This window comes from Aspergillus neoniger (assembly GCF_003184625.1).
Source record: "Aspergillus neoniger CBS 115656 unplaced genomic scaffold BO87scaffold_5, whole genome shotgun sequence".
In the NCBI taxonomy this organism is placed as follows: Eukaryota; Fungi; Ascomycota; class Eurotiomycetes; order Eurotiales; family Aspergillaceae; genus Aspergillus; species Aspergillus neoniger.
The window spans coordinates 341,328-354,026 of record NW_020291133.1 but is presented as its reverse complement, the minus strand read 5'-3'; the positions used below and the strand labels follow the sequence as shown (position 1 = coordinate 354,026).

The following is a 12,699-nucleotide window of genomic DNA, read 5'->3' as shown; positions in this document are numbered from 1 at the left end:
CTGCAATGGGCAGATGCTACTTCAGTAATAATATTAACTAATAGCAAGGAATGTTCTTCCTCCGGCCATTTCCTCTTTCAGTCTGCAAAAGCACACCTGATGTCACCGCCTCTGCTGGATCGGGACTAGTGCGGGACAATTCACGTGATAAATGGGTTAGGGCCCGTGTTGCACGTGATAGCTATACACGCTAGTCCCATTCAGGCAGACACGCCCCTAATCCCTGGTCGCTGATTGAACGATGCTACCAGCTATACAGTACTTACCTGGAGTTGTTAAGGAGACAGGTGGCATGATAAAGACTCCTTTTGCTTCTTTCATCTCACCTCACTACCCCTGCAAAGAGCTGGGTGCATGCTATCTGGACATTTACTCAAGCATGATGTTACGCTGAAGTACTTCCACTGCCGGACCCCTGTGGTCCACCCCCAATGCCCGGTTTGGCGGTGGAGATATGACAACATAGTCACCTCCAGCTACAAAGTACCGCTCTACAGAGTACTGAATGCAATCATATACTGTGTACTGTTTCTCATCTATCGCCTGTACCTTCGAACCCGGGGCACGATGATTCATAGGCTGGATGCTGCTACACACTCGACAGTGGCACTATCCCGCCGAGACCGTGGTGCAACACTGGTGACACGATTCGTACACAGCAAGTGGCGCGGTCTATCTCTACCCCTGTTCAAACAGCATCCCAGTACAACCACTTCATCTTTCAACGAAATTCCCAGGTTCAATGAAAGTCTGGACTATCACAAGATCCATGGCGCCACCATGTACACCAGACACGAAGCCTTCGCTAGTACTAGGCAAACACCCTGCTAGCTGACACCCGTCCACGTTAACCTGCCATCAATGCTCGGAGACGAAGACACGCAATTCAGCCTACTAAAAATTTCACTAACAACCAGATGCCCATATTCCCACTTCTTGCTGAACCCCCATGTCCCTGTTACTATCATGTGTACATCTCCTCTGACATCGCATGAACCACTCAACCTTTCCATCCCCGTCTTATACCCTCTTCACCCAGCATCTTCCAACGAGCAAGCCCGGCTAGCTCAATCGGTAGAGCGTGAGACTCTTAATCTCAAGGCTGCGGGTTCGAGCCCCGCGTTGGGCTGTTCAACTTCCTCTTTCCCTTTGCCCGGCTAGCTCAATCGGTAGAGCGTGAGACTCTTAATCTCAAGGCTGCGGGTTCGAGCCCCGCGTTGGGCTTTACTTTTTGCTTTTGAAGGTTTTTTACCTCTCACGGTGTGGTTCGTGATGGGGAAGCATACAATTTTTTTTTTCTGGATCCGAAGCTGTGGTGGGCCCATCGGACCCACCTCAGACAAATTGGCCAATAATCTGGGTCGCTTAGCAGTTACTCCAAAAGTGCTCTATAGGAAGTACAATTTACGTACTGTTTCGATATTCTCACACTTATGAGGTGAAGATTTGACTATCTATTTCTGTGTATAATAGTGGTCATCGTGGATGATCTCGGCGCATAATTAGACTATGTTAAGTAAATTATTGAATGCCGTGGTGGGACCGAACTTCATAGGATATGATGGTCCTGGCAATGAACCAACTACTACTACACGATAAATATATAATCAAATGTAACACCGGTATATTCGTACATTCACCGGCCATCACATAGTATTTCAATCCCACTTACTTAGTTCCTCTTCATAATCAGCTAAAATGCATGCCAATCACACTCACCGCACCCCGTCTCCTCTCTCGCCAACTTATTTATATCTCCCCCCCTCGGCGCAAACTTCACCCCCCTCGACAGCTTCGACGCCAAATACAACCAACCAACCGCATTCCCAACCGTAGTATTCGCATCTGACAGTCTTCTAAACCCTGCTCCTCCCTTATCCCGAGACACCTCATCAACACTAAAAATCCTCGAAAAACACTGAGCAATCCCCTCCTCATCCCCCTTGTCAACCAAGATAGCATTCTCCGATTCATGCACAAAAGGAAAAAGCTCGGCTTCCCGAAGAGCAATCACCGGTGTCCCCTTCTGAATAGCTGCGAGAAGCATCTCAGGGATCCCATGCAAAGTGGATAGCTGAACGAGTGCTCTTGCGTTCGTGAGCAGGGCGTTCCACATTTGATCGACGGCTCCGATGGGGACAATGCAGACGGATGCAGATAGAGTCTCGCTGCTGTCGATTTGGGACATTGCTGCGTCGTAGAAAATGGTACTTTCTGGGGTTCGGAATGGGCCGCGGTGACAGATTAGGAGCTTGGGGACTTGGCGGCTTGGATGCTCTTTGGTGTAGATGTCGCAGAACTTTTGGTATGCGTGGAGAAGGCAGAGTGTTCCATCTCCGGGTCGGAATTGGGATAGGTGGAGAATGTATTGCTCTAACGCATGGGAGTTTAGTATGGCTAAAGTACTGGGTTTAGGGATCTTACCCTCTGGATAGCGTATGATGGTCATCTGGAGCGTTCTGCATAGAGAGCTGAACTCACGACCGTAGAAGCCGATGTCCCAGTCAGTTAGGGACTTGTTTTGACCATCGAGTCTATACTGCATCAGCATGCGTGCAAGTCATAGACGGGTGGGGATAGTACTGGTCAACAGAGAATGACATATAGCCAACATTCTCCTCCGGCATTATACGCGGCGCAAGCTCTTTAGGGAGTAGCGACACCACCAAGTCCACGTGGGTTAGCCGGGTTCGGATGAAGTCCCACGCTCGGGACTGCGGGCTATTGGGATCATTCAGTGACTCTCCCTGAGGCTGGAGACTGCTCTCAAATATGACTGGCCGCTCGGGATCTTGTTGCTTGGACAGGAGAGCCAATGTCAAGAGCGGTGCACTGTCAATAATCACTACGTCGACGCCTCCCTCCGTACGAGGCCTGAGGGGCCCATGCTCACACAGCCAGTATCTCCTGGCGTTGGAGTATGCAAAGTCGAGGATAAGTAGCTCATCGTTGATGGTGATATCTGACAGGGGATCACCTAGTCCTTCCAGGGTGTCCTGCATCTTTCGAATGAGGGGAATCATTCCTGGACGTGGCTTCGGCACAAACCTGTAAGAACGATGTAAGAATCACAATTAACCGGCTCCAGGATATAAGAGTCATACCATTTAACATGAACCCCAACGCTCTCGGTAAACCTTGACAAGGCATGTCTGGTCGGAACATCAGGCTTGCCTTGGCAGGTCATACTGAAGAAAGCGACCTTCACCTCCCTTTCCCTCAGATCCTGGGCAAAATATTGAGCCAAAGACCATGTGGCAGAATTGACTGTTTTCTCATAGTCTTCCGCACTAGCAAGATGTACATGGTAGCCTCTGTCAACATCCACTGAACCGTCAAAATTTATATGATTATGTAGCACATGGCCAATGCCAAAAGAACTATACGAGTCAGTATTTAGCCCTCACCATCAAGGCATACTAACCGAATGCACTTCCGCACCATTGAATCGGCTCGCTCGTCGAGCTCCTTCTTATGCCACCCGGCAAACGTTGTCAGCTCGCCCGGGTCATTATGCTGTCTTTCACGGTCCTTATGGTCCAAAACCAACGGGACAATGTCGAGTTCGCTCCATAGTCGCGAGCATAGTGACGGACATCTATAGACAAGAGACTGATGCAGAGCAGCGCTAACTATCTTTTCGGCATGCTTTTCCCTGTACCTTTGCAGCTCCGTGATGATGGTGTCGGTTGCATAGTCTGAAACATTTGGACGCGGAGCATGCCAAGTACACACGAGAAAGTCGACCAGATCGGTCAGGTTCCGGATAGCAATTGCAACTCTTCCGCTGGAATTATCGCTGATGAGCTCTGTAATTCCGGCGTATATGACCTAATAGTTTCCTTTATCAGCAACTCAATGTCATGTCTAGAAAGCAATGTTTCATCCTACATTTAGTGGCCTTCCTGACCAGGACTCTGCGTCGAAATCTGAGCTAATGGAACTCATTTCTTATGATAATCAGAACCTTATATTGATCAATATTATGACCGATCATACTCACCATGTAAAATCAACAGATCTTAACGCTCTTATACCCTCTACTATACGTGCTTTTGCCTTCCGGATTGCTTTCCGTACAACCCTACATGGGCTGTTGTTGCCGAACGCCGGGCCTGGAGCGGGGAAACTTTCGGCGTCCCAGAGGAACAAAGACGCCCCCTCTCGCTTGACGCACAAATGACATCTATCAGCATTTCTTCTAACTGCATTGAGCCCATCGTATGACAAGGAATAAACCATACAGTAGCCAGACCTCTCGCTTGAAAGGAACACTCGCGTATTATCCGGCCGACGGCGGCATCAACTCGGAAGGTAAGTGTTGGTTCGGCCGAGTAGGACCTTCATGCATTCCTTGCAACTATCAAGAAGCTGATGATGGAACGAAGTATGCTACTTAGATCTATACTTTCATGTAGCGAGAGAATCATCCTTCACACTAGTGAGTGAATATGGTTGTAGCAGTCCGTTATAATTCCTCTCTCGACATTAAGATGAGCTATACCCAGAAATCAACAAGCCCGCGGAGAAACGAGCAGGCCTTTCCCAGGGCAGCTACGAATGGCCTAAATCTCCAGAATACAAACTTTATTACTAGCCAGTGTGCCCGCTCTTTTAGTCACTGGCGAGCCTCTACGTCCTGTGTTGCCTGACATAGCACACAATCGGGCGATTGAAGACTGGCCTTGTCGTTCTTTGTGACAATGAAGCAACTTTGTTATCAAATTTCTCACCAGAATAGCACAACCCTCACATGAATGGGTTCAGTCAGACCCTATGATTTGTCCGTGTGCTCTACATGTGATTTTGCTGGTGCAATTAAATCATGCCACTTGCGGAATACATTATGTGGGTCATACTTCCTCTTCAGCTTTTGTAATCGAGGCAAGTTAGGACCGAACAGTTTCTCGGCACTAATGTCATGTCCTACAGACATTAGCAAGAGAGCTCTTTATGCACAGCTTTATCATAGCTACTTACCGGCAAGATTGGGACAGGCAACACCATGATCATCGGGAATGCCTCGTTGCGCTTCCAAGATTTTGGAGATAATGCTCCGTTGAAGAGCATGCATCTTCGCATCCAGCTCAGAGTCATGCCAGCATAATAAGAGCCTGGCGCTGCAATAAGGTCCTCGATTGGCACACGCGGTTTCATCGACAGGAACCTCCACAGTCCTTTTATATGGTAAAATATCAAACATCAACATGCTATCTTCCATACGAGGGTACGCATTCAGACCCTCAACAAACTGACTGTAAAGATCTTGCAAAAGGCTTGTCTCGAGCGGTCGCATGATGTTTGCACCACTGATGCTTTTGCGGCCTTCTGGCACTGGGTCGACATTAGCAAATGCATTCATCTCTACATACGTTCTCATGCCAGTATGGTTGGTCAGAGGGCTCATCAGAGGGTTCTGATATAGGATGGGGGCAAAAAATATTCCGCCTTGATACGCAGACCCGTCGTAGAAAACCAGAGCCCGCAATACCATTTGCTTTTCGACTCGTGAATATGCGAATCCAAAGTAGAAGCCACTGTATGGATCCTGACGCCTATCGAACTCGTTCGCAAAATCGACAAGCATTGGTAGCCTATCCACATCGTACTCTATCACCCCTCCGAAAAACTCGTCTCGGACTTTATGGGCACGGAATACAAACTCAGTAGCAATACCAAAAGCTTGTCCAGCTCCGCGCATCGCCCAGAATATGTCCTGGTTATCCTCATTTGATGCTTCAACGATGGTGCCGTCGGCCAGGACCACCTTGACACCCATCAGCTGGTCTGCAATCAGGCCGTACTGCCCTGTTAGCCATCCGGAGCCACCTCCTAATGTTGACCCGCCAACCCCAGCGTGACTGGCGATGGTGCCTACCACAGCTAGCCCGTAAGGAGCAGTTGAATGATTGACCATATCCCAGGTCGCACCTCCCTGGACACACACCGTCTCAGAGGCAGGGTCTGTCAAGACCTTGCGCATCTTAGCCAAGCTGATTACCACACCCCCATGCGACGAAGAAGCCCCGGTGGTGGAGTGTCCACCAGCCTCGACCACGAAGTCGATGTGATTCTTTCGGCAGAAGCGGACCACCTCGGCCACCTCTGCTGTGCTTGCTACACGTACAACGGCACCCTGTGCTTGGTCAGAACAATATTCAAGCGATCCGGAGGAGAGAGAAAGTAGTCACATACAGCTTCTTTTTCGCAGGTGTCACTCCATCGCCGAATGCTCGTCGCATACTCGTCGCACCCGATACAGATAACCTCAGCTCTGGTTCCTTGCAATTGCCTCCTCAGTTCTAGCGCACGGGCATATGACAGGAAAGGCATGGCTGAGAAATTGGTTACACGACCTCGGTTGGTTCACCGTGGAAATCATCAAATCGACAAGAGATTTGTAGCCCCGACCATACAGCAGGAGATGGGAACCGACTTATCTGCAAATTCTGTCGAGTGCCAGCAGGCGGTCGCTGTTTCGCTGGTAGATGAGAAGACCTACATAGGTGACATGCAAACGTCTCCAAGCTGGCCACTAGGACTTTCAAATCTTCTACGGTCGTGCAACGTATCAACTGCTTGACGCAAATCATACGATTTGACGGCTTTTTCATGCCGCACCCCCGACGTTCCATTAGACATGGCTGATTCCGCCATGGATGGCTCTGCCTAGATCACGAACTGCACAACTTAGAGTTTCCCCAACCACGGGCCCTTCCCACACGTGGAGGGATCTGCTAGATAGCTCTCCTGGGCTGACGAAAATGGAAGATGCCTTCCGGCCAATAGTCATAAATACCATCCTTTGGGTGCACCGATTATGCTGTTTGTACTCCGGTTTCTCGTGATACTGCATCCTATCTCATGACAGTCGGTTCATCGTGATGATATCATGACACTGTGGCTTCTGAGCACTCCAAAGTATTGCAACCACTTCCCACTGATATCCAAATCTGCTGAGTACATAGTCTACGATTGTACAGGTTATTCTCACACAGATAGTTAGTTCCCTTGTATCTTTTTATATCATCGAACAACAACGACTGAGGATAAGAAGTAATCAATATATTCAAGATGAACCGCGGAAACGGATTGAAGCGGGACCCAAAAACCACGCAGGCCTGGCTCATAGGCAGTGGAATATCATCACTGGCCGGTGCAGTCCACCTCATTCACGATGCGGGTGTTCCTGCAGCGAATATCCACATCCTTGACGTGCACTCCCACGCAGGTGGCGGCATCAAAAGTTGCGGCGACGCAGAGAACGGTTACGTTCTGTACACTGGAAGCCTGCCTTACTTCCATGATCGATGTGTAGAGCACCTTCTTTCCCTTGTTCCCAGCACCGATAATCCAAAGCAGTCACTCCTTGATAGCATCAAGGAGTTGGACCGGACAACCTCTCCCAAACGTGCAGCGCCAACACGTCTCATAAAACATGGAGATAAAGGCCCAGAATGCCTCCACTCCAAAAATCTCCAGATTGGACCGAAGTACCGAATGGAACTGATCAAATTAATGCTTGAAAATGAGCGTATGCTCGGAGAGAAAGCCATACAGGACGTCTTCGATGAAGCATTTTTCAAGACTAACTTTTGGACGCTATGGTCTACTACGTAGGTTGATACTGTGATTTCCCACTGTTATAAAGCTGATAGTATACAGCTTCGCTATGCAGCCATGGCACAGCCTGGCAGAGTTCAGAAGATGTCTTTGCAAACATCTGGCCGAAATTGAACGCCTGAATGACGTGAAGGCTCTGGATCGAACTAAGTATACAATCTACGAGTCAGTTGTTATGCCAATCGAATCATATTTGAAATCTCAGGGAGTCGACTTCCACTTCAACGCAAAGGTCACGAGCCTGCAAATGAACCCAAAAGAGGCACAGACTACCGTCTCCGGGATCATCCTCAAAGACAACGGCGAACAGAAGACCATCGACGTGGGGCCCGAGGATCTTGTCATGGTTACCCTTGGATCAACAACTTCTGCAACTGAGAGGGGATCAAACGACAAGGCCCCGAATCCTGTACCCCAGCATAGCAAAGAGTTCCTGGATGATGACTGGGCCCTGTGGATCGACCTGATGCAGGCCTCTACGGACTATGGAAACCCGTTCAACTTCCACAACAACGTTGACCAGTCGACTCTGGAGTCTTTCACAGTCACACTCCGCAACAGCGACTTTATGGAACGCTACGAGAAACTAACCAACAACAAACCCGGCACGGGGGCTCTGCTTTCCTTCTCCGATAGCAACTGGGGCCTGAGTATCAGCGTTCCACGTCAGCCCGTGTGCTCTGACCAGCCCTCCTCCGTCGATGTATTCTGGGGCTATGGATTACACCCTGAGAAGACTGGAAACTTTGTCCATAAGCCCATGTGTCATTGCTCCGGCAAGGAGATTCTAACCGAGGTGCTATCCCAGCTAGGAATGCCAGTGGATGGCATACTCCCGAACTCGATCACGAAGCCTGTTCTGATGCCCATGGCCACGGCACCACTGATGCCCCGTCGTCATGACTTCCGCCCTGAAGTCATGCCTTCCGAGAGCAAGAACTTGGCCTTGGTGGGACAGTATGTTGAGATTCAGGATGATACGACTTTGAGCATGGAGTATAGCGTGCGTGGAGCCCAGATGGCTGTGTTCTCAGCTATGAAGCTGAACAAGCATCCTCCTAAGATTGAAAGGCACCTTTTGTTATCTGTTTTTGATTTGCTCGGAGGTGCTTAGTCGTTACCATCAAAATTAGGATCAGTGAAGTACTTCTCTATCGCTGTAGTGCTTCATAATTACTGCGCACTCTGTACCCAAGCAAACTGTATCATGTCTGTCATTGTCATTGCAAATATCGCTCAACATCCCATGCTCCTACTTAATGTGACATAACACCAGACTGACCAAATACCAATCCCATTACCAATCAAACCCCTCCCTTTCTACCAATCATCATCTTCATCCCACACCTCCTCCGCAAATGAACACCTCCCAGCCTTACACCCCTCACACAACTCCCTATTATGCGGCTTGGTCCTCTTCCTCTCATCATACACAGGCCTCTCCACATCAACCCCATACCACTTCTTCATGCGATACGCAATCCTCTCCGCATAGCTATCTTCATCCAAAAACGGCCGACTGAGCGAATTACACTTCTTACAGCGCTGATGATACACCCGTGCATTGTACTCGTCGTCTGTGTACAGCCGGATCGTGATGGCGATCTTCTTGCTCGTCCACCCGGTTGACGTGCACGAGTCATTCGAGCAAACGAACCGGCCCATGATGTTCGTGTCGTATTCTTTTTTGCTGCTGCTGGCGTCGTCGAAGGGGTGGAAGGTTAGCGAGGTAATTGGGAGGGAGGAGCTCAGGTGGTTGAGGACGTCGCTGTGAAGGGCTGGGTACATGGACCAGCGGTTGCGAGGGAGGTTGGATTTGGGGTTGGATCTGGATTTTCGGGAGGGCATGTTGGATAGGTGTAGCTTTTGGTGAGTGTGTGGAGGTGATGGCTGCTGACGGGATTCTTGAAGGGGATATTCAGGTTGATTGTATGTATTGGCAGGCTCAGGCAGAAGCGGGGTAAATTGGGTAGTTGTGAGAAGGCATGTGATGTGCTTGAATCGCATGGGTGTTCCACCTATAGGCATCTCTCTCCGGCTGTAGTACCGGGGTAGCTAGGTTTCGCATATGATTGGCTTGATCATAGTATTTTTTCGTCCAATTTAGATGAATAATACCATGTAACTGTATAGAACAGTGATGTATAACATATGGAAGGCGTTACTGTTCACATAATCACATATTAGGTATACTGAAGCATCTTAGGATATTATACTTATCGAGTTGGCTATCGCCGATGACGCTGTCACCGGTTATGCCTTATTGGAGAGTGGCCTGAGTAATGTTTAGACAATAAGAGCTATCAGTCTTGCCCATACTACGGCAAGTTCTATGCAAATAAAGCTGGTGATGTGCATGAAGCAATTGAGACCCTAAAGTGAAATATATCCAATGGCACTATATCCCATAAGGGTTTCTTCCTGAGGCATAAACATAGACCCACCATCCACATCAGTCCATATCCGGACTAGCCCCTAGCTACAGAGCAGTCACGTGCCTCCGATCAGCAATGCGATCATCCGTCACCATCACTCCATTATCAAACAACAATACACCTTCAACTCAACCTGCCCTCCGGCAGCGGACCACAACCATGGCCGACTCCTTCAGCCTCCCTCTGCGCCCGCTCACGGAGAAGCCCGATCGCCCCGACACCCTCCCAATCGAGATCGCTCAAATCAACGCCCGATGGGGATCCTTCCGCGACGTGAACGAAGAGACACTGCTTGCCAAGATCGAAGAGGACAAGAACCGGGACCCATGGGAGGAGGAAGACGAGGACGATAAGCCCGCCGAGGATGTGGACTCGACTGAGCGTCTGGAAACATTGTACAAGCGGCGGGCCGAGATCTTGCAGTTCGCTATGTAAGTAGGTGTCTGCTGTTGACAATAAGTGGGCAACGGAGCTAATGGTTTGCTGCGGGTGAAGGCAGGCGCATATGGAAGCTCTGTTCGCTTTAGATTTTGTTTCGCTTTTGCTTTCTAAGCATACCCCTCGTCAGGCGGAGACTTCTATGTCGACGTTCTTGAAGCAGGTTGCGCCGCTTGGGTCCTTGAATGCGGAGATCGTCGAGCCGCCGCCGAAGTCGGAGGCCGCTGTGCAGGATGTTAAGACTGTGTCGCGGGGCTGGAGGGCGCAGAACTTCAATGCTGCCGCGAATAAATTGCTCAATTCGGCGACACGACTGGAAGAAGAGGTCGCTTCGGAGACGAAGTACTGGGATGAGGTGCTGGCGGTTAAGGAGAAGGGATGGAAGATTTGCAGGTTGCCTCGCGAGAGAACTGCGCTGGGAGTACAATATGGGTTTTTGGAAGGTAGGATTGCTACGTGCTTACGGTGAATTCTTGCTAACTGCATTGTATAGCTACGCCTATATTCCGCGACCGTGGTCTTGCTGCTCTACGGAGGGCTGATAATGGAAGCTTAATACTGGATAAGGGGTTGGCACCGCAGAAGACGAGGACGGTTCGGATGCGTGTGAAACACCGCGGCCAAATTACGGGATGCTCTAGAATGCCAGATTCGATCCCCGATGCGGCTTCGGTTGAGCGCAGGATCTTGCAGGCTCGCGACACAGTCTATGAAGAGGAGCTATTCCACGAACTGATGCGCGAAGCACGTATTATGGGAAGTCATGGTGTGACGACTCGGCAAAATCTGGTCCGTGTACCGATATCCGAAGAGCAAGAGATCTTGATGGATCTGGTAGATGCCGACCGTGAAACGCCCGACGAAGACAAGATCGAGTCGACAGAACACGACGTCCTTGCCAATGGGCTTTCACACTCTATTAGGATCCTGCTCGCGTATGCACACCGTCAGAACCTGCGACGCAGAACCCAACCACCGCCTCCGCTCTCCCAGAAACGTCGACATACCCCCGAGTATCAGCTCTTGCGCCCCGTCATGGCGTATCTCCAACACAGCTCGCACGTCAGATGGCTGGAGTCCTTCATGAATGATATCTACCGGGTTCTCCGCGCGGCAGGAGTCGCGCGTGATTTCCACGCCCTGCCTTTTGCGTCTGTCAGCCTCCCGAAGGTGCAGGCTGTCCCGAAGGTAGAGAGTCTGGTGCAACAGTTCCTGATGCCCTTCGAATCCACATTTTCCGGCCATTTGATCACCCCTCAGAGCTCTTTCCGCGTGAAAATCCGTACCAATCCGGTATCACCGCCTTTTGGCACCCACTACGACATTTCCATAGACCTTCCTCACCATCCCGAAGTGCAGCCTCCCGGTCGGATTGGGTTGCAGAATGAAGCAGCTGCAGCTCTCATGCATTTCGTGAAGCTGGACATCGTGTCGGCCATCGCGCTTCAAGGCTCGAAGACGGCTAAAAACACTAAGAAAGAGGGCGCCGAGGGAGATAAGCAATTGACCTGGGAGGCGGCATACCCACACCACGGTGAACTGCTGGCATTGTCGAATACTGGCCAAAGTAAGAAGCTGAAGATTAGCTTGTCACGGGAGGAATTGAAGGTGGAAACATTTCCGCTTCGAGGGCTTGAAGGGTTTGGCCGATCCGGCGCCACCAAGGCACCGAGTTTACATTCCCAGACATGGACATCGGACCAGACAGCTTCTAATCCTGGCTTGATGGAGTTTGTGGCTGAGGTGTCACGGGAGCAGTCATAAGCAGCTGCCGTCCCGTATGCTGAGCACGTAGGAATATCCCTCAAGATAGAATCGGAGCATGTGTGGCGAACTCCTGGATAGATAGGTGTTTTATGTATTGATACCCATGACAAAATATTCCAATAACTGGCACAAATATGTGAATGGTCCAAACTTCCACAAAGATAACCTACCTGTAAATAGCCTGGATGACCGCCTGACGGATTCGCAGACGCGGAACGGAGGAAGGAATGCTTTCACGTGGTGCATTCACCTCGAAGCCATATGCGCTGTCTAGACTAACTAACGTGTGAGTGACACAGCGACATGAAGCAAGCAGGGGAAGGGAATTAAATGAGTTCTAGTTGAGCTTCCGACTAGATCTATGCCATTGGTGTCTGGTAGGTTGGCAGCAACGCTGTTCTTACTAGCCTGTACCAGAATGCTTATTACCGTGGAA

At 49.9% G+C, this 12,699-nt stretch overlaps 6 protein-coding genes and 2 non-coding genes across 8 annotated transcripts; 5 read left to right on the top strand and 3 right to left on the bottom strand.

Annotated features, from left to right (window-relative positions):
- Positions 1-274: 274 nt before the first annotated feature.
- On the top strand, positions 275-1,133 carry BO87DRAFT_185440 (uncharacterized protein). Its single transcript, XM_025618441.1, has one exon. It carries the CDS (start codon positions 355-357, stop codon positions 829-831), a length of 477 nt encoding a protein of 158 aa, XP_025483224.1. The 5' UTR covers positions 275-354; the 3' UTR covers positions 832-1,133.
- BO87DRAFT_t78 lies at positions 1,057-1,129 on the top strand. The gene has a single exon. It is a non-coding gene; the product is annotated as a tRNA-Lys (tRNA).
- An 18-nt stretch (positions 1,134-1,151) lies between the features above and the next one.
- Positions 1,152-1,224, top strand: BO87DRAFT_t79. The gene has a single exon. It is a non-coding gene; the product is annotated as a tRNA-Lys (tRNA).
- Positions 1,225-1,693: 469 nt separating this feature from the next.
- Positions 1,694-3,948, bottom strand: BO87DRAFT_300721 (putative heat shock trehalose synthase; the record flags this gene model as incomplete). Its single annotated transcript, XM_025619137.1, has 5 exons — positions 1,694-2,534; positions 2,584-3,048; positions 3,105-3,380; positions 3,434-3,831; positions 3,892-3,948. The coding sequence occupies 5 exons, from the start codon at positions 3,946-3,948 to the stop codon at positions 1,694-1,696; spliced, it is 2,037 nt and encodes a 678-aa protein (XP_025483223.1).
- A 719-nt stretch (positions 3,949-4,667) lies between these two features.
- On the bottom strand, positions 4,668-6,495 carry BO87DRAFT_373420 (FAD binding oxidoreductase). The gene is made up of 3 exons (XM_025622549.1): positions 6,196-6,495; positions 4,981-6,136; positions 4,668-4,926 (listed from the first exon to the last, which is right to left on the bottom strand). The coding sequence occupies exons 1-3, from the start codon at positions 6,331-6,333 to the stop codon at positions 4,775-4,777; spliced, it is 1,446 nt and encodes a 481-aa protein (XP_025483222.1). The 5' UTR covers positions 6,334-6,495; the 3' UTR covers positions 4,668-4,774.
- A 297-nt stretch (positions 6,496-6,792) lies between these two features.
- On the top strand, positions 6,793-8,840 carry BO87DRAFT_185378 (oleate hydratase). Its single transcript, XM_025618440.1, has 3 exons — positions 6,793-7,001; positions 7,075-7,616; positions 7,666-8,840. The coding sequence occupies exons 2-3, from the start codon at positions 7,075-7,077 to the stop codon at positions 8,735-8,737; spliced, it is 1,614 nt and encodes a 537-aa protein (XP_025483221.1). The 5' UTR covers positions 6,793-7,001; the 3' UTR covers positions 8,738-8,840.
- On the bottom strand, positions 8,611-9,590 carry BO87DRAFT_373418 (3CxxC-type zinc finger protein). The gene has a single exon (XM_025622548.1). It carries the CDS (start codon positions 9,469-9,471, stop codon positions 8,944-8,946), a length of 528 nt encoding a protein of 175 aa, XP_025483220.1. The 5' UTR covers positions 9,472-9,590; the 3' UTR covers positions 8,611-8,943.
- A 589-nt stretch (positions 9,591-10,179) lies between these two features.
- BO87DRAFT_456091 (mediator of RNA polymerase II transcription subunit 17) lies at positions 10,180-12,391 on the top strand. Its single transcript, XM_025628699.1, has 3 exons — positions 10,180-10,489; positions 10,554-10,939; positions 10,990-12,391. Exons 1-3 carry the CDS (start codon positions 10,218-10,220, stop codon positions 12,258-12,260), a joined length of 1,929 nt encoding a protein of 642 aa, XP_025483219.1. The 5' UTR covers positions 10,180-10,217; the 3' UTR covers positions 12,261-12,391.
- The last annotated feature ends 308 nt before the right edge of the window (positions 12,392-12,699 follow it).